We start from the raw sequence: 26,058 nt of genomic DNA, 5'->3' as shown, positions 1-26,058 counted from the left end.
GACCTCAAGAATCAGGTCCATGTTTTATTCAAAAGACCCTTCTTCCCCACCTCAACAACATCCTAATATTTGTGAAGGTAAATTATCCTATTGTGCTCATTTCATGATGAAATCCCAGCAATATAAACAATTATACAAATTAGTTAAGCACATTAATGCAGAACCAACAAGGCCAATCTTGTGTTTTTCCTGTCCTCCTGGGATGCTCACCCCAGAGCTGGATGTGGTGTTGGTGGATGGGAAATAAGAACAAGATAAAGAAATGCCTCCTTTTCTTTCCTCAACACTGTGATTCCTCAAATATGCTCTCATCCCCACCGGAGAAGCAATGGCTACGATCAACATTCTTTAGAAACAGGAGGGCAGAAATCAGATGTAAGCTAAGGCTGCTTCCAACCAACAGACCAAATGGTCATTTGTTTCTCTCCCAACTCTCAGAAAAACAAGGTGGAAATAGCTTAGCCAGGGTGGTGGTGGGGGGCTTTCAAGTCTGGGGTATTAGAAGAGTGAACAAGTCTGCCTTCACTGAGTTTTTAAATACAATGTGTTCATTAACAGTAGCCAGTCCCACAGAGGAAATCAAGTAGCAAACCTGAAGAGGGCTGTTCTGGGATGGGTCTAGATTCTTGTCTCCCTACATTTCATCCATGTCCTGCAAAGCTCTCACATCTCTCCACATCACATGACCTAAACTCTCAGTCAACACATAATTGGGATTTTATTCAAAAGGCCACAAGCCGTCACTTAAGAGTTGTTTTTCCCACTGTCCTTTTAGACGGCACCATCCACAGTGTCTGTGATGTTCTATCTCTTCTCTGTTGGGTCCTCACCTCCCACGGGCACCTTCTGGTCGTCACTGCTGTTCTGTCTGTTTCCAGCAAAACACTCAGCAGGTCGGTATAAGAAGACCTAACTCATCATTCAAAAATGCATGTACAAACAACAAGAACAAAAAAGGTTTAAATATTTACAAGTGTTTTATTCAAAGTGAATGAAAAAACCTAGTATATTTTTCCTTTACAAATGGGGATTAAAAAAAAGCTGTATCATTAGTTTTGAGGGTACTTATCTCCAACATAAATGATTTATATATTAAATTTGTTTTCTGATATCCAAGTACATTTTAATCTTTTTAAGGTAGTTCTGAGAAGATTTCATATCCGAAAGCCAATGTCACTTTTCTGAAATTGAGGATAAAGGATTCTTGTGCCCATCGTAGAACACACTTGCTCCAAGTGGTTTTGCTCTTGGCCAAGTGTCAGGTTTTGATATCTGGTTGTGTGAAAAGATGTGTTTTGCTTTCTTCACAGAATAGGAGTCTTAATTCTTTAGATTTGTTTTTGTTTCAAAGATGCATCTAAAATGGGTTTGTCATATTTTAGCGTGTAAACCTTACAATGTCTGAGCCTGTGCAGTCCAGCTTTTAGATGACATTGTCACACCAAAAAAGATGATAATTGGCGACCGTGTTGTATTTAGGCCAATAATCTCAGTAACTCTCTTCTGAGGTCCTTCTGATGAAGAACACAAGACTCCGATTTTATTGAACCAACAAATAAAGAAGTCTATGTACACAACAGTTGGGAGGAAGTGGTCACAAGAATATCACATAAAAATAAATACTTTACACACTTTTCTTCCACGTCTAAAACTGTTAAAATTCTAACCAGAGAAGATTAGAAGGTAATTAGCCAAATTCAATTATTTATAAAAAATATAAAAACACACAAACCAAATGATGCAAAAAATCTTTTTAATCTAAAAACTCATTGCCCAGGGCTAATTAATAGCCAAGCCCTGCCAATGTTTATCAGTTTATTTGACCAAAAAGAGCTAGTCAGCATCTTCTTCCAAGTAAGATAGTATATAATAGATTTTGATAAACTTTTCTAAGTGAGGACGATACTGCAGGCAGTTCAAAGAAAAATAGCATTAACTTTTTCTTTGGTGTAACCAAAAGTTAGCAAATGTTGACATTTCAAGTGATAAGAAATTACCAAATGGAAGTTTAAACTCTGGTGTAAAAAAAAAAAAGAAAAACAGTTGTAAAAGGAAAGGCTCCACCCACAGTTCTGTAGTGCAAGTTTTAAAGTTTAATTCTGAAAAATAATTTTATTGAATAAGCAGGAACCAAATTCCAGCAGTGTATCACTTACTCCTCTCCCCTGCTCTCATCTCCATTACCCTCTCTGCATGGGCCACTGCCATTTCTGTTCTCCAAGGAGGTCTCAGCTGCTACTCAGGGAGGCAAGGCGTTAAAAAATGACCCACATTTCTTCCAACCAGGATAGGAGTGGCGTCTCTGCAGCACAGCAGCAAACCCTGAGTTACAGCATTGCCATGTCCACCTGTCTGTCGTTTTTACAGAAAAGGAAGTACCTGAACCAATTAGTCGCTTAGCCCTTTTCCAACTTTTGGGGGTAACCACAACCTGCTCGCCTGGAAAGCCCATACCGCCATGTGCTCAGAACCAGCAAACCTACCCCCTCTTTCTAGAGGTAATGGTTCTCTCCCTGGAACTAATTTCCGTTAACATGATACTTTTAAAGCAATTACCACCTAGCCCAGAGGCTCCATCACTCTACCTAGCCTAATAGCGCTCTCCTATTTCTGTACATGCTGGTGATGGTGGTAGTGGTGGTGGTGTGTGTGTGTGTGTATTTTTTTAATGTAAAAAGTGTTCTGAATGCACACACACACACACACGCACATCCCTCCACACACACCCAGCATTTAGCAAAAAAAAAAAAAAAAAAATCTTCCCCAGGAAGCACTTTCAGAAGTTAAGCTTCTACTTGCGTTTAAGCCACAGGGCAAGTGCCACGTGAGTCCTCAATAGCCCTTCCCCTCCGTGGCGAGGCTGGCGGTGCCCTGGCCCACAGCACAGATGCTGAGCGGCATCACGGGCCAAGGCAGGGCAGGGGACCTGTCGGGCTTCCGAGAGCCATGTGCTGCACATTTCCCCACATCACCTGGGAGTTTCTTGCCCCTAACTCTCATCCCCGGCGAGACCGCCTCGCAGTTCGGAAGGGCTCCCGCCCTCTGCGCTGGGCAGCCCCACTGCCGGACCAGGAGCCTGGGCCCCTCCCGGGGCAGCGGGTCCCCCGGCACAGAGCGGGCTGCCCTCATCCACACCACCCCCCACCAGTCCATCCAGCGAACATCCCCTCGCAGCACCCGGGGCCCGAAAAGCCGAGCTGTCTACGGGCTCCGTGGCTTCCCCTTCGCCCTCCGAGATGACGGTCATGGGGCTGCTCTGGATCCGGTTCCGCACGCTGTACCTGCTGCTGGCGGCGGAAGGCGGCGTTCGACTGCGGCCGTACCTGGGGCCGGAGAAGGACAGACTCCGAGGCATCAAGCCTTCAGTCTTGGCCCACTCCTCCTGCGCCCTCCTGTTCTTGTTCGGGGAGCAGCTTGACGGGCTCTCGGGCGTGTCTGGCGATGGCTCCGACCTTGATCTCTGGAATCTAGGATCTGTGTTCTTGAGCATCTCGGCTGCTGACATGCGGGCGCTGGTATCCGAGCGACTCCCCTTTTTCAGCAACAGAGCTTTGAAGTTGTCACTGCTGGTGCTGCTCTTCCGGACGCTTCTCTGAATGGACCCCACTTGCTTCTGGGAGGCCAGGCTGGGGGCAGCACCTGTGGGTGTCACTGGTGGGGAGGGAGAATGGTTTCGGGAGTGATCATCATCTGAATCTTTACGGCCAAGGACTTTCCTCTTAGACCTGAGATTTAATAACATTAAGATGAAGGTTAGCTCCCGGTGGACCACTGGAGGTGGGCCACAACCACCCTGCTTCCCTTACTGATATTCAGGCCACCATCTATTATTTTCACTATGGAAAGTTCCAAACACCCAGGCAAAAAGAATAGTTCATTGTATTACTATGTGTGTCCATGACCCAGTTATGATAATTATTAACTTATGGTCACTGTGATATCATTTCCACACTCACTGGATTATTTTGAAATAAATCTCAAACATATTATCTTACTTTGGATAAGATCATTTCCAAAGCTTTTCATAATTGCCATTTCTTATTTAACTCTTCTACATGAGACTGATATTGGGGCTGACCTTCCTTTCTTTCTCCTCTTCCATTTCTTGTTTGGTGCTGGCACCTGAATGGCCTAGTAGATAAGCCAACTCCTAGAATATCCCACAGACTGAGACAGGGCCCCCACCTCAGATTCTAGAACAATGCTAACTTTACATTCTCACTCGTTCTAGAGTTCAACATAAAACCAGTTTTCTTTAGCTCTTACTGGACCATATGTCAACTCCTAGAAATCCAACTTTTCAGAAAACAAGAGTGAACCTTCCACACTCGATCCTGTCCTCTGACTGATCCAGAGAATGTGAAGAATGGGGTAGACAGTGAAGCAGGAGGGGCCTTCAGAGACAGTGAAACTGTCCTGGGGGGAGTTCTTGTCCTCGGTCTCTAGGCACCTCCCTGCTCAATGTGTTTTCTGCTGAGAGTGAATTACAGAAAATAAAGCAGATGATCCAAGTGGCCCCTTGCTGGTGTCTTCATAACAACCACTCAGTGTGGGATGAATCACTCAGCTAAGTGCAGGTTGGGCTTGCTTTAAGAAAACGATGTATTTTAAAAATATGTGGTCATACCTCTTCTTCTGCTATAAAATCCTAGAACATGCAACGGACAAAGGTTGAAAGGATACTATCTGAAATATACAGATTAAGAGTTGAAGCTGAGCAACTTTTAACTACGTAATCCTGGACCAGTAATCCATCTATTTACAAGTTTTTCATACTTGTAAAATGTGGGTGATAATACCAGCCTCACAGGTTTGTGACAATTCAGTGAGATAAAGGATCTCTGGAGAAAGACCTGGCTTTACCCACTGCGAAAGCTTCCTTGCTCTGTGACCTGGGGCCAGTTTCTGATCCTGTTTCCTATCTGGAAAAGGGGGAATAACAGTAGATAGCTCATAGCTTATCAGTCGCAATAAATGCAGTTACAGCCTTAAAGTGTCAGGCATAGAGTAGGTGCCCAACAAACCTTTCAGTGTCATTTAGGGAAATGTAATCCTCCCTTCCTGCTACCAGCTCAGGCTTCAGTGATGCTTTTACAGGTCCCGCACAGCCAGGCATGGGAAGGATAGGCCTGTGAGGGCTGCCCTGGGCTCGGTGCTTCCAGGATCCTCTCCATCCTTCTGGCCAAAAAGAAGCTACCAAAATGAAAGGTCAGAAGTGGTAAAAATCCAATTAAGAGGCTGAATGGGGTGACCAGAGCTGACATCATGCCAGTTCCTTTGGGATGACACTAACTGGCCTATGAAACTTAGGTTCCGTGGTCCTGTTCCACTGTCAACAAGAGCAATGCTTTAGAGTAAGTTACTGACCCACTGACAAAACCCATGGAAACAATAACAGCTCAGAATTTCAGAGGTGGTTTGGCTTAGTCGCTCAGTCGTGTCCGACTCTTCGCGACCCTATGGACTATAGCCTGCCAGGCTCCTCTGTCCATGGGATTCTCCAGGCAAGAATACTGGAGTGGGTTGCCATTTCCTTCTCCAGGGGATCTTCTCAACCCAGGAATCGAACCCAAGTCTCCTGCACTACAGGCAAAATCTTTACCAACTGAGCTATGCAGGAAGGTCCAGTCAGAAAAAGTAATCGATGTCCAGAGGGTGAAGTCACACAGCTTAATACAAAAAGTAGAATCTGACGGACCATCTTTCCACATAAAGCACAAGACCTCACAATTTATTCTGGTTTCTTCCCAAAGACATCTCTGCTCATCTGATTCTTGCAGGTATTGGTTTTAGGATAATTTTTTTGTTGGGCATTTTAATGGAGAGTGTGTTCTGAGATCCATATAATAAGCCATAGCTATGTTTGATTAAATCTATAATTAAAGGCCTTTTAATTGTAGATTCAGAATGAAGAGAAGATGGGAATTTTGTTGTTTCTTAAGAGCAACTGCCCCTGAAAATGAGAATTAAATCTAAATACAGTAATTCTCGGCATATTATGTATGTTATATATGTATAAATATATACACACACATACACACACACTGTGTGTGTATTTCTAAGGAAGATGGCTATTTAAAACATGCTTAAACAGTTAACACTGGCTTAAAAACTAATTACTTCAATAAATATAAAAACTTCACACTTCAAGTGGTGGTGTTCTACATTTTCCATCTGGCTTTAAATCTGAAGTGAATTAATTTGCATTACAAAATCTGAAAGCTGTGTTTCAATTTAGATATTCTTTATTTTAAATTATTAGCTTAGCTACTGAAGGATACAAAATAAAGCCCTAAAACTCAGACTTTCCGTGGCTTCCTATTATGTGTGAGCTAATATATTATCTATCGATCTACTGCATCCTTGCTTTCACTCTGCAAACCACACCCTATTCAGTCTTTCTTCTATCATGTGTACATGGAACAATACAGACTGGCCAATTTCTGCATCTGCAGTATATATAACTCCCTAGTAGGAGAAACCACAATTTTTTTCAGTGCCTTAAGAAGGTTGCCAAAATAAAATGTAGAAGAGATTTTTCACATATTTTTAGGAAAAGTATGTAGTAATTTGGTCACACAACAGTTGGGTTTGCCCCTGAGGCTAAGTATTTAGTACACAGAGCAACCAGCAACACATCTTCTTAGTGGATGCTATTTTAAATATATATATGTCTGCATATTTGGCAACCCAGTGCATCCCATACCAAATGGAAGATGTCAGGCCTTGGAAGAATTTCCTAACAGTTAAATTCCAATTGGTTCCATTTAATTCAGAAAACAATCACAGGGAGCTTGTTAGATGTCCAGCATGCTTCTGGTTAGAAACATTTGTGTAAATCTCTACAAATGTCATTGAAGTTGGTTTTAAAGGATGTGGCATTTTTCATTTCCCTGTTTGCAGGAATAATTTGATAACTAGCTACTTTTTAAAATTTCTAATGACAAGAGACCCGTCAGACAATATTACAGAGGCAGTGTTTAGGGTCTATCAGGACACTATACCAATACTGGAACCAAAAGTAAAGAACACAATTCTTGACAAACACTTTTGATTCATCAGCTTGGTTGTTTGGCCCCCCACCCCCCTGCCCTGGGCCAAGTTAGATGTTTACACCCTGCAAGAGGAATCTCAAGTAGGGACTGCACATCCTATGCTTTCCATCTCATGTGATCACAGCCACTTCAGTTAGATTCCAAGAACTGGGAAAGCACTCCTGACACAGGTTACTCACATAGAGAATCAAATGATTTTACAGATGTTTAGTTTCAGGAGGAAGAAAGGGGACCTTGGTTCAGGGAAATACAAGGCCTTGGAAGCACAGGGGCATTCCTAAGAGTTATCTGAAAATACTGTGGCAAAGAATTCTAGGAGAAAGCAAAGGTTTTATACAGCATACAGTTTAAAGTACTTGCACAAATACAATCTTATCCATTTTTACAATGACACTGTTGTGAGAGAATTCAGCTGCTTATAGCCAGAAAAATTACGCAACAAATAAAACTGTATTGCTAAATCACTCTTCAAGGTGATCGCATGTAAAAAGTACAACAGTTAAGGCAGTTACTCTGAAAAATTTACTCCACATTTTTTAAAAACCCAGTAATTTCTTATGCCAGCAGATGGCACCAGCAGTATACAATAATAAATTTAAATTCCTTTTGCTCCTGCTTAAAAAAGATATACTCTTTTATTGAAACATTTCAGTAGCCAAAGAAGTTGCACTATAAAAATCTAGTTTTTCTGTAAAATGAAAATAATAAAAGCAATAAAGCAAAACACTTAGGAAAGAAGTCCTGCAGAGCTAGTCTGGGCATGTTAAGTCCACAGAACACAGCATCCCTCATCCTAGACTGGATCACTGGTTACTCTAACCCAACTCTTGTAAACATTCAGTCAAATATAGTGACACTGCATTTCTTGCTAGCAAGAGGAAGGCCAACCAAACATCATCACACTGACCCTCTGTCCTCCACATCATCATAAAAATCAGTGGAACAGAAATTGGAGTTAAGGGAAATAAAAATATAGAAACAAACTAAAAAAATCAACAATCAAGTTAATGAAGTCCAGTTAGGTGAGAGTAAGAACCTCAAGAAAGAAAAACACAGTGAGAACCGATTTGGAAAGGGGGACTCATAAAGTAGATTCAAGACAGAGGAAGGAGTTCTGGGTACCTGTGAATAGCGGCAAAAAGGTCTTCTGTGGTCCGCGGTCTACTGGGGGTCATCACCTCATCACCTCCGTCGTCCTTAAGGAAGTCACAGGTCTCGGAGGAAGAACTGGCTGTCTCAGCCTCCGGCACCCCAGCTATGGAGAAGCAAGCAGGCAGACACAAGATGCATGAGTGACTTGAATTTCAGTCTTCAGCCAAGCTCCCAAATATGCTTCTCTGCCATTCCTGACAACGTGAGAATCCCAGGGAGAGGCAGCAGGGTCTGTTGTCTGATATTTCACAAAGATGCGGAAAGGACACAAGCATGACAGTCAAAGCTCAGGCTTTTCTGTTCAAAGTCTAGATAAAACGGAACCTCTCTTAAATTTTGCTGTAACATTTGCCGCTCTGTGTGTGTGTGTGTTTGGGAGGGGGGGATTACTCAGTTTTTAATACTCAATCTGCAGCCCACCACCCCACCTCTTCTATTTTCTGCCCTTCTATGAGCTCTACCCTTAAATCTGGATGTTAAAAAAAAGAAAAATCATAGAAATTCCAAGTTGGTAACCCAAGCGTGAGGCAGCACAGGGAGCCCACATGCAGCCGGCTGGAACCTGAGCATGCACCAGCCCTACTCGCCTCGGCTGCCAACGGTCTAGGGAACAAGAGAAAACCAGACTCACGCCCTGGGTCCTGCGAAGGCAGGCAGCGCTCCACACCGTTCCTGGCGCCTGGCTCCTCCGCAGGGGCTGGCACCATGAGGACATTGGCTTCCACTCTGCCCGGGGACTCGGATCCTGCAGCTCCTCCCACAAGAACCACCGAGCTGCCAGAGTCGGTGTCATCGGAACCAGCCCCTGCTGCACCCCTCTCTCGTGCCTCTCCGCTCGTGGGGCTGGGAGACGCCGCTCTCACGTTTTCTGCGGGCTCCGCCGTGAAATCCCTCTGCGGAGGTGGCACCAGGAAGGACAGTTTGGGCTTCTTGGAAATGGGGGGCGGCTTTCTGCCGGGCGACGAGCCGAGGGGAGGGGTGGCACCGGCGCTGCCCTCCGCCTCCCCGGCCGGACTGTGGCTCCGGAGGCCACGCTCGGCTGCACTGTCCTGGTGACCCTGAGTCGAGCTCTTGGCAGGAGTCGGGAGAGAGCTCGTCGCGGAGGCAGGCTGGCTTTCACTCTCCATTTCATGTATGCTATTTCGGGATTTCAGGAAAGCAGATGGCTTTAAATGATACTGGGGAACAACCGGAGTTTGTTTTTCCTGAGATGCGTGCTCCTGTAAGGGGGCTACCTCGGATCCTGAGTTCTTCTTCACTGGCCTCAACTGCACCATCTGCAATGCTTCGGTGGTGATCAGCGGCATGGGGGGTCTGCTGCCCTCCTCCTTGGTGGAAGGCTGTCTGCAGGCCCCCCGGGAGGACTCTGGCTGGCCAGGTTTCTTGAAAGAAGGCCTGGCATCTTTCATCAATTTGGGGTCAAGCGGTGGGGCAGGCGGGGGCACTGAGGGGGGTAAGGCAGGTGGCGGAGGTGGCAGGGGGGCAGATGAATCCAGAAAAGGGGGGCTCAGCGCTGTGGGGGGCGGAGGAAAGCAGGTGTCGTTGGGGGCACAGAAGGAAGTGAGCACTTCTGGTGGCGGAGGCGGGAAGAGGGGAGAACGAGGCAGAGGTGAGCCCTCGGGGAAATCTGCCAGAGGCGGCGGGGGAGGGAGGAAAGGAGACTTCTCAGCGGGACAAGGGGCTGGAGGAGACTCGTGAGGAGCAGCGGCGAGGGGAGATACCAGCGCTGAGTCCAGCTTCTTCACCGTCCCGCTTCCTTCGGTGGAAGTATTCGAGGAAAGAGACGTGGAGGAGGAGGAGACGGATACTGAAGATACAAGAGACGACTTCCTTTCTGGCACCTTGGGTTTGGGCTTCCCCTTCCCATTGGCTGGTGACATTGATTTTATGAAGACAGGCACAGGGGTGAGAGCAGTGGGCGTGTTCGACTGACTGGAATACCCACTGGATGGAGAAGTGACTCTGTGCGACTTCTCCGGCGATATGATCTTTGGTTTGACGGCGCCACTGGGCACCGGGGGTACCGCGGCCCGCGACCCCTCCAAGAGATGGCGGCCCGGCCCGCTCCCAGGTGATGCTGCGCTGCCGGCCTGACCGGCCCCGCCTGCACTCCCCCGATCCTCCTGCACTCCCGTGTAGTCGATGTAGTAACCCCACGGGTCCGTGTACTCGGACCTGACGCTGCTCGTGTCGCTCTGTGCCGGCGTGAGCCCGCACACGGAGTAGACGTTGGGCGCCGTGGCGGAGGTCAGGCTGCTGCCGGCGCTCACGGTGCTCTGGCTGCGGGAGCGAGGCAGCCACGGTTCCTCGAAGTCACTGCAGGGGCTGCGGGAGGGCGAGCTGCCGCCCTTGCCCGGGAGGCTCAGCTGCAGCGAGTGCTGGAGCGAGGCGATCAGGCTCTCGTTCAGCACCTGCCCGTTCGACTGGATGTTCTTCTTGGGAACCCTGCGCAGAGAGTCCGTCCGAGAGGGTGGCAGGGGAGGCTTCTTGGCTTTCTTCAAAGAAATGCTTCGCGCGAGGGACTTGTCTTGGCAGTTGGACCGGTCCCCTTGGTGTCTCTGCGCTCTTCCATCAAAAACATTGACCACGCTGTGCCTGGGGTTCCCAAAGCCATCATTACTATTGCACAGATCCCCAGCTCTGTGTCCAGAGTCCGGGTGCAGAGTAGGGCAGTAGCCATCGTGGTCCTCTGAATACACAGACCTGGTATCATCCTTGTTAGAGGTCTGGTCCAAACTGCAGCTGCTCGTGTTGCTTACAGGAGTGGAATAACCAGGAGCTGCCAAATGTGGCTTCAGCGGGGATGCCCGCCCACTGCCCGAGGCACCGTACTCCCAGGGCTCCACGCTGCCACCCTGGCCCCGGCCGCCTGAATAACTGGACTCACTCTTGTTATCCACATCCTGGGGGTGGGTTGGGATGCTCAGGTTATTTCTACAGTTATAGGCCATGGCCTGGGACCCATTCTCCCGATTTGCTGGTGTATTTAGAGAGACTTCGGAGTCACAGAGGGACAGCAGTGTGGTTGCGCTGGATGAATGATGACTATCTTTCTGCCTGGAGAGGAGGTGGTCTCTGGATCTGACCTTTGAGTGTGCAGAGAGCTGGTAATTTTACTGTCCAGCTGCCCTGAGCTCTGAGCAGTGTGAATCACAATGATCTCTGAAGAGGAGGAGAGCGTGGCATTTGGGATGATGCTGGTGGAGTAGCTCGTGTGAGGAGACACCACACACGCAGGGCTGGTGACGTTCTCACCCTCGAAGGGCCTCAGCTCCTGAGATTTGGGCCTCAACAGTGTTCCCATCCTCGGGGCAGCTTCTAGATGCCCAAAGTCTTCATCTACTTGTGGGTGACCCCGCTGGTAGGGGAGAGTGCCATCCAGGTCTTCCGCAGGGCCCAGGGCGCCCAGCCGTGGCTCCAGGGACTGAACATTTGCCCTTGCTCCAGACCGGGGAAGACTGTGGAAACCAGCGTCGCTGTTGAGGCGGGACGGGAACACGACCCCCGCAGAGTCGCTCAGCACAGACATGTTCCCAGAGGAGCCTGAGAAGTGACTCATCTGCGCAGCAATGCCTTGCCCCTTCTGGGCTCTGATTCTTCTCATTGAAGGTGGTACGACTTTCACTTCCTCTGTCTGACAGCTTGAATCCCTGGTTTCTGAGCGCTGTCCCGTAGATCGATAGCTGTCGAGCCTTCCAAGCGTAGAGTAGTGGTCTGGGGCATATGTTGAGTGACCACCAACATCATCTTGGCCAGTGCCTCCCGAAGCTGGAGAGAAAGCATAAAGAAGCTCATCACCTAAAAATAAAAATCAGTATCTGAGTGCATCACCTTGATCTTTCACCCTCTTCTGATTCTGTGGTATTATACTTAAAAGAAAAAAAAAAAACTTTTCTATTTGGCCTTGTTTCTTTTTTCCTATAAGCACCTAGGTGACAGTTTAAGTAGTTACTGATTGACCCCCCCAGATGAAGACCTGTATTATAAATTTCACATACTTCTTTTCATATATACCTCATAGCCTCCTATAGATTAAGTGCTGCATATGGAATTCTCAGGTACTCCCTTTGAGATCAAAGCTGAGGGCTCCTTGGAAGGTTTCCTTTTTACATAATCTCTTTTTGGTAAAGGTAAGACTCTCACCCATCCAGTGACTGTACAGAACATCCATCTAGCAGTGACGGTCTTTCTCAAAGACAGATGAATGTAGCAGCTCAACAAAAGGGCTACAGAGGTATCAGTTAGGAGGGATATTGGTATAAAACAGCATTAATTACATTAATTTTTATGTCAGAAGGAAGTCCTAAGAAAAAGAAAAAAATGATTTACAGGCCCATCTGTGTTTCAAACATTTCATTATCCATCTTAAGCCATTATCATCTGTCTGTTAGTGACATTCAAAATTCAGTAGCAATCTGTTGTGTTGTGGGGAGGGAAAAAGCAGCAGGAACCGATCCAGTGAACATTTCCTCCAATTAGGATTATTCATTTCTTGGAGCTTCACAACCAAACAGAAAGAATAGTATGTTTAAAAGGACAGGAGGAAGCAGCAGCAGTGACAGTAGCAGGAGGCAGGGTTTAGAGTAAAGAGAGGGAGGGAAATGGATGAAAAAATCCTTACACGTAGGTAAAGATTCCAAGCTACCTAGGAAAGAAGAGAAGCTTAAAGTAAAATATAAAGCCAAGAACTTACTCAAAGTGTATAGAGGAAAAAAAAAATCCATGCATAGCAATCATTAGGACCAATTAAATCTTGAAAAATAGTAGTGAAAGCACAATTCTTTCTAGGTTGTTATTATCCAACAAGGGCCCACAAGCATCACTGTTCACCTGGGTAAGGACGCCGGTGATGATAGGATTCCCGACATCTCCCTCGCTTCCCCACTTACACTAGCCATCATATGACACCTGTCCTGATTGGATAGCATAGCCCATCCAAACAGCAAAGCACGATGCTAAATCGGCGGCAATGGTCGTGAATCAACCGCACAGGAGAAGCCACCCGGCAATGAAGTTTCCGCAGTGTTAAGCTATTTCCTTCACTGTGATGATGGAGAATTATTTTTGTGCTCGTGTTTTTGGCAAAGAAAATCTACCCACCCCACCCCCAACCCCTGCCAAGGACACTGACTGCACACTCACACTACACGTGTACACGTGACGCTCTCCCTCAGAAAGAGGGGAAGTGGGCAAAAGGGTAGGAACAGAGAAAAGTCTGCTTTCAGCAAAGAAAAACAAAAGGCGCAAATATTTCAGTCTAGTATTTTAGAGTGTGTGCACGCTAAGTCACTTCAGTCACGCCCGACTCTTTGTGACCCTGTGGACTGTAGCCTGCCAGGCTCCTCTCTCCATGGGATTCTCCAGGCAAGTATACTGAAGGGGGCTGCTATGCCCTCTTCCAGGGGATCTTCCCAACCCAGGGATCAAACCCGGTTCTCTTACATCTCCTGTGATGGCAAGGGGGTTCTTTACCACTAGCACCACCTGGGAAGTCCTTTTAGAAGGTGGACGGTTGACTTGGAGGACTGGATCAGTTTGCACCAGTTCAATCCAAACATTCAGCACACCTTATTTCATTCTGAGATGGATTTTCATATCTTCTTCTTTCAAATTTGTACTAGTTTTTACATGAAGTCAGTGGTAGATTTTTAAATAAAACTAACTTGTAGATTTCTATCATTACTTTTATTATGTGTTTTTTTTAAAAAGTTGGATAGATATCAAGATTTTGTTTATGACTTTTAAAGACATTTAATGGAGAAGGAAATGGCAACCCACTCCAGTATCTTTGCCTGGAAAATCCTATGGACGGAAAAGCCTGATATGCTATAGTCCATGGGGTCGCAAAGAGTTGGACACGACTGAGCGACTTCACTTTCACGGTCATACACAAAATCTTGATTCTTTCAGGTAACAATGTTGCATGTGAATTCTAGGATTCTGAAAACGGGACTATAGCCATTTCTTCACCACTTACAGTTCAATACAATTTTTAAATTAAAATAACAATGTTTTTCTAAAGACCTCTAAAATATATATACAAAACAACTCATATATTATTTATCATAGGGCCCACTGAAATTCTATTCCTGAAACAGATCCTCCAATATTTTCACAAAAAGTGTGACATTATTACAGGACACAAATGAATGCTATCTTAAGTAGCAAAAATTACAAAAATAGAACTACAAATATAGTCCACTCAGCTGCTGCTAAAAATCTTGATGGGATTTACCTGATTTTAATTTAAATAAATATGAAAGCTTAAATTATTTAAAATACACATTTTTTTTTCTTTAACTTATAATACTACAAGGTCTACCCAACTTAAAAAAAAAACACATGTAATAAAAATAATGATAGAAATCTACAAGTTAGTTTTATTTAAGGCTTAATGTATGAATTTTTTTAAAAGTCTTGAGAGGCCTACAGTAATGTTCTCAGTATCAACCAACAAAAATTATTCAGAAGGAGATTCCTTTAAATAAGTCCTTTTCTGCTTGGGGAGTAACATACTGGGATAAGTTCCAGGAAAACACAGACTATTCAGCAGCCAAACATAATTATATATGAACAAAATAATCTTATCTGGTTCTAAAAGATGGAATCTCTTAACAGGTTGCTCAAATACAATTCCATGTACATTTAAGATGAGAGAAAAGAAAAAGACACTTTGTCCTTTTATTTAAATGGAAGGCAACAAATTACATGCCATAAATATGCTTTAAACAGAAAATATCATACCTTGATTTTAAAACTTCATATGCTGACTAGTCTCTAGAGTCCACTACAGATTTTGAAGTAGAAGCTGCATATAGTTAAGCACAATTAACTCTAATACTAGGAGCATCTCTGGTTAGATTTTAAAATTGAAAGTCCCAGCAATTTAGGCAGTGTTTTGTGGACAGGCTGTATCTTTTCCAGTGAATGTCTTCTTTTTCAGACAATCATATCCTTTTAAAGTCTAATTTGTCTGACTCAGTCATTCTTCCCCACACTTTATATCTAAGGAAGACTAACTCTTAAGATAAGAAGTATCTACTTTTGATAATAATTAGTAAGATAGCACAAAGCTCTCAAATCAGAGGCCTTATAAGTACAAAATATTAGGAGAAAGGGCAAAGTCAACCCTTGCCCAAATGAATGAAGCAAAGGAAAGGTACAATCCAATTTTTTTGCTAAATGTGGGAAGATCCCCTGGAGAAGGGAAAGGCTACCCACTCCAGTATTCTAGCCTAGAGAATTCCATAGGCTGTATAGTCCATGGGGTCGCAGAGAGTCGGACACAACTGAGCAACTTTCACTTCACTTCTTTCAAATGTTCCTTTCCCTTACTCTACCACCAGTCCTTCCAACTGGCCTATCTATAAGACTAGAGTGGTTGCCTAATTGTCTTTTTTTAAAAATCTCTAACTTAGACACAGCTGTCTCAGCTGACCTCCAGCCATGATCCAAGGCATCTCATCAACTGTGCAACGACACCAAAAGTTTCTTATCTGGCAGCACACAACACAGGTGATGTGCAGGAAGCTTTTTTTTTTTTTTTGCCTGAGTATTAGTGGTATTCCTGTTATGGGCAAAAGAGAAATGCATCAGGGCCTCAGAGACTCTATCACCAGTTTTAAAAATATTAAAATTACAGAGGATATGATTTACCTAGCTGATCAGATACTTCCAGTAAGGTCAAAGTGGCAACTGAGTTACCAGCTCCATACTGATTGGCTCAGTTAAAAAAAAAAAAAAAAAAGTGTTAAAAGCTCATAACTTTGAGGCTCTAGAAATCAGATAGACAGACAGATAGACAATTCATACTGAATATTTACGTGTATGTCTATCTTTATCTGGGCCAAACTATTCTTAAACTCTGGGCACAAAGCCATCCAAAACCTACTCATTTTGACTGGAAAGTCACTTAAAATGTAGCCTACCTGGAAACATCAACCTTGTTATCTTACAAAGAGCTGTCTGTAAAGTTACTTTTCTAGGTTAAGGCATCTCTTAAAAGAGCACTCAAATATAAATGTTACCTGAGTACTGTAAGAAATTAGCCTATTAATATCTGCTAGACATACCAGTACACATTATTTTTTCTCAAATTAGTTGCCAGTCACCTAAAGGAGAAAGAAAAACAGTATAAAAGAATGGGATACAGGAGGCCTGCGTCACTAAAGGAGGTGATGTGAGGGCATGAACCAGAGGCAGCCTTCGTAAATCCTGTGGATGCAATCTGGCCTTTGTTCGTGATAAAATCCCTGTGTTATGGGGTAAGATGAGCGTCCAGTGTCATCTGGGTCACTGAAGCCACCCAGCACAGATGAAAAGCATCACTGTTCATCCCTCTGTAGTTGCAGTCTGGAAGGCAGAGAACACATCCTGTAGAACTGGATGGCAGTAAAGAGAGAAAATGCCAGGTAAACAAGAATAAGCCTTCCCTCCCTAATACAAGGCATGTGTGTAAGCAAGGAAAAAAGCACATAGGAATGGTGTCTGTGACACCTAGAAGCTGAAACTTCCTCGACGTGCTATAACATACACCACCATTGCTAGGATAAACTCTTTTTGCCTAAAACACTGATAGGCAAGTTCAGAAGTAATGATTTGGAGTTTTTAGAGTATAGCCCTCAATAGCAAATAAAAGTAAAAATATCAGTTCAGTTCAGTCACTCAGTCATGTCCGACTCTTTGTGACCCTGTGAACTGCAGCACGTCAGGCCTCCCTGTCCATCATCAACTCCTGGAGTCTACTCAAACTCATGTTCATTGAGTCGGTGATGCCATCTAACCATCTCATCCTGTCGTCCCCTTCTCCTCCTGCCCTCAATCTTTCCCAGCATCAGGGTCTTTTCCAATGAGTCAGCTCTTCCCATCAGGTGGCCAAAGTATTGGAGTTTCAGCTTCAGCATCAGTCCTTCCAGTGAACACCCAGGACTCATCTCCTTTAGGATGGACTGGTTGGATCTCCTTGCAGTCCAAGGGACTCTCAAGAGTCTTCTCCAACACCACAGTTCAAAAGCATCAATTCTTCAGTGTTCAGCTTTCTTTATGATCCAACTCTCACATTCATACATGACTACAGGAAAAACCATAGCTTTGACTAGACGGACCTTTGTTGGCAAAGTAATGTCTCTGCTTTTTAATATGCTTTCAAGCTTGGTCATAACTTTCCTTCCAAGGAGTAAGCGTCTTTTAATTTCATGGCTGCAGTCACCACCTGCAGTGATTTTGGAGCCCCCAAAAATAAAGTCAGCCACTGTTTCCACTGTTTCCCTATCTATCTGCCGTGAAGTGACAGGACCGGATGCCGTGACCTTAGTTTTCTGCGTGTTGAGTAATGATAAGCAAAGAAGTCCACAGGTGGACCAAAGAGAAAAAGGAAGACTCACAATAGGTCGTGGTCAGTCGGTACAATAATTACAACAGCAGAGAATACGTTTACGTTAACAGTAGTGTGTGTGTGTGCACTCCGTTGTGTCCAACTCTTTGTGACCCCATTACATTGTAGCCCACCAGGTTCCTCTGTCCATGGGGTTTTCCATGCAAGAATACAGGAGCGGGTTCCCATTTCCTGCTCCAGGGGATATTCCTGACTCAGGGATTGAACCGTTATCTCCTGCACTGGTAGGTAGATACCAGGGACCACACGCTCTACATGTATAAATTCATTAAATCCTCGAACAGCCCTATGAATTAGGTTCTACTAACATCAGCAACCACACTTTTTTTGAGTGAAAAAGTAGACTCAGAGAGGTGAAATAACCAGCTTGAGGTGGCCCAGCAAGTAAGTGGCAGAGACAGGATTCACTCTGAAGCAGCCTGGTACTGAAGCCCCTGCTGCCTCAGCAGACATTCCTGATGGGTCATGACAAAACAGGTACAGGCAAAGAATACAGAAAGAAAAGAAAACGTTATCCAAAGCATATGTAAAGATAAGCAGAAACAAGATGGGTGAGTGGATAATGAAGTAAACCATCTTCTGCACCAGTCAAAAGAAACTTTTGGTTTCTGTTTTTCAACCACATGTTGAGAAATACCAAACCAAAAAGCAACAAATTTGTTTCACCAGAAGTACCAGTAAGGCATTATCCAACACAAATGACTATTTTCAATTTTACTGGTATTTACTAATGATGTTAGATGAAAAAAATGCCACCAATATTGTCAGTATAACTAATGAAGCCCATACTCACAATCTGAAGTCCTAGAATAAGTTTTTGGTTTCATGAAAACTTAAGCTGTAAATTGAAAGTGAATTTTACTGTGGGCATGCCCACTGTTGAAGGTACACAGAGATGATGACATAACTGTTTAATTTCTATCATCCCAGTCAATAGTTTTCATATACGCTCTTCCTCTTACCTTGTCATCAAAATTCAACAAATCACCTGCATGGGATGTTAAGATTTGTACCCAGTGCCTTATTCAGGAAAGAGGCTGACCCTCTGGGCTACCAAAAGGCTATCAGAATGTATTGATTTCATAAAGACCACCGATAAGGTTAAGGGTAGTAATGGTGAGTAGCAATGAGGGGCAACAGAATACAGTTCTGATGAGCCATACCTAGCTCCTTCTGTATGCTGTCAGGGACTCCTGTAATAGTCTTTCTCCTTTTGACTTTCTTCGGTCGTCTTACCAGAGTGTCTGTGTAAATTAGAGACCGCCGAAGGCTGGCCTGGCGATCGAAATTCTCCCCTAATGCAGAGTAGTAGAACAAGCAAAGCAATGTTATTTTCAAGCAAGCCGACACCATGCACTTTCTTCCAGAAGCTTGTTGTAAAATGATAAGAAGGTATTAATAACGATGTTAGCCAGTCATACAATGATGAATGGATGCTGAAGGGCAAAAAAGGGAGGAAAGCACGTTAGCATCATAAGGCTGTTTTCCAGTTTCTGGGTGTATGTCCATTCAAAGAAAGCACCTTGAGCTCATTTGCAAATACAAACTGGTGAATAACACATTGGACGAGTGATTTTGTGTTATTTTAAAAATGGGTTATTTTGGAAGTGTTTCACCAAAGTCTTCAGTCACCAAAATCACACTTTACATCAGCTGCAGATGAATTTATTTGCTTCATCTGGTCCTCATCAGAGACCAAAGTATTGTCTTGTACGATGTGATGAAACAAATAATTTAATCAAGAATTCCTAGGTGAAGACTTTTCTTCAGTCAAGGAGGCTCATAATTTGAATAGACTGCGGTAATTGTTATGGTGTGAGACACAATGATAATGAAAAAGCCTTATAATGATAAAGTACTTTTATCACAATGAGACCCAGTAGCACTGTGGTTTATTAAAGCTAAACTGCTTCTCGCTGTTTCTTAATCACATTTTAAAAGTTGATCTAAATTCATTACAGGTATGTTGAAATCAAACCCAGAATGACACATCGAAGTTTTTTCTTTCTAGTGTGTATATTGTGTGATTATCACACCGTGGGATAACCTAAAATAGGTTATCAATTACTGTTTGGTCTGCTTCAAATTACTTGACACTTGAAGAGAAGTTTTATAGCATTGACCTTATTAAATGGTTCTTCTCCTCAAAAAGAGATTTAAAAAATACATATGTACACATACAAAATATATACTTCCATATTATAAGAAAAGTTTAAAAATTATTCACTCTTTTTAGCAACACCGATGCACATTCAAAAGTGGGTATACTGTGAACAATGTATCTTCTATTTTAATAGGAATACATTGTGAACAGAACCAATATGGTTCTAATTAAAACAGAGAATAAAAGACCGGAATGATCAAAACACATTTCACCTACAAAGCAACAAACTTAGATGAGGGCTTGTAAATTTGAAAATGCTCACAACTTTGTTCCTAACAGAGGAAAAACAGAAATGATTTAGAGAAAACCCTGAAACACCAGAAGGTACCATCACGGTGATAAATGCATCACTATGTAAAGTAGCAAATATGGCCTAGAAGAGGCTAGTCAGGACTTCACTGGTTCATTTGTTTTCCGTGGCAGAGAAAACACATTTTCTTGACTCAAATTATTAAGAATGGACAAAATATTAATAGACAGTTGCATTTAGTCTCCAGGTTTGCTTCTTACACACAAAAAACAAAGATAAACCACCCAAGCTCCAAGGAAATTAAAAAACAAACTGCGAGGATGAATATCTAAGACACATACCACTACTGGTGCCAAACTCTCCATCCTTCATTGTGACCTAAAAGGATTTCTCCTCTACTGGGTTAAACATTTCTAAGAGCAGGGACCATGATCATGCACCCTGGCATCGCCTGTGGCATTCAGCTCGATGCCTGACATGAAGTAGTTATTCAGTAAATGCCTACTGAATTGAGAGGGATTTAATTATTCCTTTTCATTGAAAAAATGGCAGTAGTCTGTCAGGGTTACTACTTAGAAATCAATTTAGCTAGGTTAAACATCAGTCCAAAGGCAGTTTGTAAGAACTGCTTCAGCATGCTTACTCACTCTGTTTATCTTCCAGGTGTAAGAGCTGCTATCCCACATGGCAGATTAAACAACATACTCATATGCACATTTTATTTTACACATTTTTTTTCTCTTCAACTCTTAGAACAGGATGAGTTCCCACAGGACACAGGACTGTGACTAAAGGGAGTAAATCGATTTTCAAGCCAGCAGCTCATTGTACTAATGTTTTTTTCCTCTCTGCCTGGCAAGCATCTCTCTGCATTTGAAATAATATATTTATTGGCATTCTTTCCTCTGCTGAACTGTACTGAAAACCAAATAGAAGGTCAATGTTCACCCAAATGAATGAGCACATGACAACAACGCCCTACAGGAAGCTACATTTTATCTTCTAGTGCTTTGGAAATGTATCATTTAAAGAGCAGGGAGTTGCATAACCTATGTCAATTCAACCACTAAAAGTAAACAAATTTAATACTTCTTTATACCAGAATATCAGAAAAACTACTTCTTTATGAAATGTTTGTGTGTATAGTAAACACACAGATCCAGAAAATGGATCAATAAATATGTCATTAGGCATTTGCCTTCCACATTTCCGAAAATGTTAATCACTCAAAAGTAAACTGCATTTTGTCCTAACTTGTATTGCTCATTACTTTATTGTCATTCACCTCTACTGTGTGGCATTTTCAAGGCCTCCCTTTAAACTCTATGTAATTCATATCCACTTACTCATCAGACAGGAGAGAATAAAGTTCAGAGGCTGACACTGTCTGCTGTTGTGACAATGTATTTCACTGTAAATTATTCTTTATTCCTGAAAATCTATTCTGCTTTAAATTTCCTAATTTCACGATAATGCATTTTATCTGAATTCCATTAAGGATTGTTACATTTCATAGCACAATCTTACAATATTAATTCTGAGGCTTTTAATCAATCAAATAATGTAATGCATTTTCTCACAGAAAATACACAGTCATATAAACATTATACTTTGTTCTGAAATACAATTATATCTAAAAACACTTTTAAAAGTATGATTTGGTGAATGACAATCATACTCAGAAAAATCAATGCTATTTGCAAAGAGAATGGAATAAAATGCCATGCTATTTCTGCAAGGTTTAAGTACAGTAAATGTGGGGAAATGTACATGTAATTTAAAATAATTCATGTACTTATTAAATTTCTCTGGAATTCAAAACAGAGTTTTAAATGTAACTTTTAAACATCTTGTAAGGTTTAAAAAAATTTGTCAATAACTATCAAAATACTCTTAAGTCTCTTACAAGCTCACCAATGCCATGGTAAAAAACTTTCTAACAGTAGTCAAGAGCAGTAGCCTCAGAAACACAGCAAAGGTATGATGAGTTTTCATCCTAATTTTTATGAAAACTTATCCTCATTGATCAACTGATTTTTTTAGGTTCTGGCCTTATAAGTCAGATTTTGTATGAGCTGATTCATTAGTATGACTACCAGTAATGTTTTCTCTTGAACACAGTCTAATGTCTGAAGCTACCAACTCTTAACATGTCTATTTTGCATTTTGTACACTCCCCAGACCGATGATCTATCTTCTCTGCAGGATGTGGAAGTAACAGGGCAGGAAAATGTTGATACTTATTAACAGTTCTCTATGTTTGTGAAAAACTGTCTTTGAGTTTTATGTACCTTGTCACTTTAATTACCACAGATGATTAAAACCTGAATAGAATATTCTGCAAGAACTTGAATTTCACATTTGGCAATTAATATTCATATGCAAGCCTAACATGTTCTAAATTTTTTATACTTAGAAGGAATGGATTTTTATTTATGATTATAGAATTCAAATTATGGAGATCAAGATACAACTTTACTATCCTATTAGATTTTTTAAATGTATATTTCATATTTTTATTTCAAGTAATTTCCCCCTTTTTCTACTTGAGAAAACAAGAAGGTAAGAAAATCATTCAGAAATATTAAATGTGTTCTTTTTCACTTTTATAAATGAGTTAAAATAGCCTTTTAGAAAGTAAACCTAATTTTTTCTCACCCAAGATCACATTTAGAAGATATTTCCATATAGCCAAAATATTTTAAAAAGGCAATTCAATTAAAAGACACACTTCAGCTGAATGGCTGGACCACGGAGTACTCTGACATCAACCTTTGGTGATACAGTCTACAAATCTAAAAGCAAGAGACATTTGACATGCACACACATATACATTTTAGTATTCCCTTCATTCAACAAAGAGCAGGCAGTCAGACCACAGCTATCTACCTCTGTTGTATGAATGACATGCTAAGAGCATATACCAAACAAAGAGCCATAGTCATTCTCCCAGAACAGTTGGAACCTATCCACAGAGCAAAGCATACCAGTTATGTTAATAGGAACCACGTCAGCCTGGACTGTTTGGGCTTGCTGCCGCATCTTCTCTTCCGGTGTTGGCAAGGGAAGTGACTTGGTCCAGTTGGTTTGAGTATGAAGGTCAGAGCAGTCACTTGATGTTGGCGTCTTAGGTCTCCTGGTGGAAATAAGTCTTTCCTCTTCCGATGAAGAGGCAGAACACTGCAGGGGAAAAAAGTGAGAGGAAGCCATAGTGTGTAATTGCTGGCAGAAACATTTAAAAATACATTAAAAAAAATTAAACTGAAGCAAGCCAAAAAAAAAAAATTGGTCACATTTAGGAATAAGAAGCAATGGTTCACAAGGGAACTGCTCATCATCTTGCATGTAACCCATAATATACATGATTTGCTAAGGCCTTAGTCTCTAAGCCATGAGGACTGGAAAAGGTTTTGCTGACCCATGAAACTTTTTAAGTTCTTCCTGCTTCTTTCTATATTTACTGTGATCAGAAAGCTTATGGATTTAGTTTAACATTAGAAGCCCAAAGAAACATCATGGGTTTGGCCATCAGTCTCTATTTTTATTAAAATTTCTTTTCACTTCAAGTAATTTCTAGCTTCAATCTCATTTCCTTTAGGCTCTGACCTCAAGTTTGAAAATGATAGAGCTATTGTTGTTCAACTATCTGTGCTCTTTGTAAGTTATTTACATAGAAAAAAAAAAATCAACTGCGAAATTATTAAATTATCAGAAGCTGACCAAAGCTCTGCTTGGAGCCTATCAGAGCCCCATGAAGACATTTCTAGCAGTGTCTGTTTTGATACACATTAACATCCTAACTGGGGAGCCCTTTTCAATACCTTTCTTTCCTCCCATCTTAAAAAGTGTAAGCAAGAAAGTTGTTTTGGCAAGCATTTCATGATGAACTTCACCATGGCTCCAGCAGCTAGTTCTATGACAAATGCCAAGAACTGAAAAAATTGCCACAGGCTCGTGCGTGCTAAGTTGCTTCAGTCGTGTCTGAACTGACTCTGTGACCCTAGCGACTGTAGCCTGCCAGGCTCATCTGTCCATGGGGATTTTTCAGGCAAGAATACTGGAATGGGTTGTCATGCCCTCCTCCAGGGGATCTTCCCAACCCAGGGATCAAACCTGCTTCTCTTACGCCTCCTGCATTGAAAGGCGGGTTCTTTACCTGGGAAGCCTGTCACAGACTCAGGAACAACAGCATTTTGTTGAGGAACAGCAGTTTATAATCATAATAAACGCCTAAGAACTGCTCTTCAAGTTGAAAGCATTTAAACTACTACCTAAGGCATTAAGACAAATTTTACTTAAAAATGAATGAATAAATAAACATTCCCAAGGGAATACCTGTAAAACTAGCAGCCAAGTCAATTCAACACTCTCAACCACACCCCCTTAAAGGGGTAATTGCTATCCTGACTTCTAACATCCAGCTTCATTTGCCTGTTTTTGGGTTTTCTCTAAGGGAAATCATATTGTATTTTCTCTTTTGTGACTTACTTCTTTCATTTAACACAGTATTTGTGAAGATTTATCTATCTTTCAAAAGCATGTCTTGATACCTTTCCAGATCTAATACAAGCTTCTAAGAGGACATTAGTAAGACATCTACAGAAATACATTTCTTAGATATTCTGAACAGAAGAACACTGCTATCTCTGTTTACTGCTATTGAATTAGCCTTCCTGAAAAAAATCTGTGTTTATTCTACAACTAATAGCACTTCACATCTCTGAAAAAGACTTCTCCAGAGCTATGAAAATAGTGTGGTACTGGGATAGAGTCCTAAGCTAAGAATCCAAAGACCTGAGTCTATTCACTTTATATTTTTCAGTCAAGGGATCCTGAAATTGTTCCTAAACATTGAAGTTTCCTTTGCTGTAAAATAGGGCTGTACTCTCTACCACATCCCACTAAGGGCACTTGTGAACCTAATGACATGATAGCTATGAAAAAGGCATTGTGGAAATAAAAAATATATATATATGAACAGACATCTCAATATATGAGATTTTACATTATTAGTACATAATACATGCAAAATGATAACCTACTTTCTTTGCCACCTAAGGAAAATGTGAAATGCTTGTAATTAAAACTGACAAATAAATATATTCAATTTATTGAGCATGTTACTGACATCTTATTGTGATACTAAATTGCATCGTTTCGATTCATGTTTGATCCAACACTGGTTAAAATGACTGCATCTTACCACAGATCCGTGAAAAGCAATGAAGGCTTCCCACGTGGCTCAGTGGTAAAGAATTCACCTGCCAATGCAGGAGACAGAGGACATGTGGGTTCGATTCCTGGTTGGGAAGATCCCCCGGAGGAGGAAATAACAACCTTCAACCACAGGGATGTTTGAAAGAATTAAATTAAGTCATGGAGATCAAATCAGACAATCCTAAAGGAAATCAACTCTGAATATTCATTGGAAGGACTGGTGCTGAAGCTGAAACTCCAATATTTTGGTCACCTGATGCAAAGAGCCGACTCACTGGAAAAGACCCTGATGCTGGGAAAGATTGACGGCAGGAGGAAAAAGGGACAACAGAGAATGAGACGGTTGGATGGCAACGCTGACTCAATGGACATGAGTTCAAGCAAGCTTAAGGAGATAGTGAAGGTCAGGGAAGCCTGGCATGCTGCAGTCCATGGGGTTGCAAGGGGTCAGACACAACTGAGCAACTGAACAACAAAGTCATACCAATGTAAGTCAATTATGTCTACCCTTTATGCAGTTGTGACACTCAAAATAGGTTTGATATACAATACTTATTATCTACCCTCACACTGCAGGTCCACAAAACACACACAAATTAAAATTAATTTTATTTGAGAATTTCATGACAGTTTGTGTAAAGTTCACATTCAGCTTCACATGTCTGAAGCTGAATCTCAACTTAGTAAATTATGTTACTCTTTCTGATACATACATACATAGAAATAATTTTTCAGGCAACCTTGAAATATAGCACAGATTTTTAAAGGCCATAAGAAGCAAATCTTAACAGGTAAGCTTCAGCTTGATGGAAAATAAATAGCATGG

At 42.2% G+C, this 26,058-nt stretch overlaps 1 protein-coding gene across 1 annotated transcript in view; it reads right to left on the bottom strand.

Annotated features, from left to right (window-relative positions):
• Positions 1–958: 958 nt before the first annotated feature.
• Positions 959–26,058, bottom strand: part of NHSL1 (NHS like 1) — a 66,622-nt gene continuing 41,522 nt past the window's right edge. The window contains 6 exon segments of the mRNA XM_020893067.2: positions 959–3,725; positions 8,178–8,310; positions 8,839–11,308; positions 11,311–11,975; positions 18,765–18,896; positions 23,003–23,195. Coding sequence (XP_020748726.2) covers positions 2,990–3,725; positions 8,178–8,310; positions 8,839–11,308; positions 11,311–11,975; positions 18,765–18,896; positions 23,003–23,195 — 4,329 coding nt within the window. The 3' untranslated portion in view covers positions 959–2,989.

The sequence above is a fragment of the Odocoileus virginianus genome, chromosome 34 (genome assembly GCF_023699985.2).
Source record: "Odocoileus virginianus isolate 20LAN1187 ecotype Illinois chromosome 34, Ovbor_1.2, whole genome shotgun sequence".
Lineage (NCBI taxonomy): Eukaryota > Metazoa > Chordata > Mammalia > Artiodactyla > Cervidae > Odocoileus > Odocoileus virginianus.
Note: the sequence above shows the minus strand (reverse complement) of the source record. Positions and strands in the feature narration are given on the sequence as shown.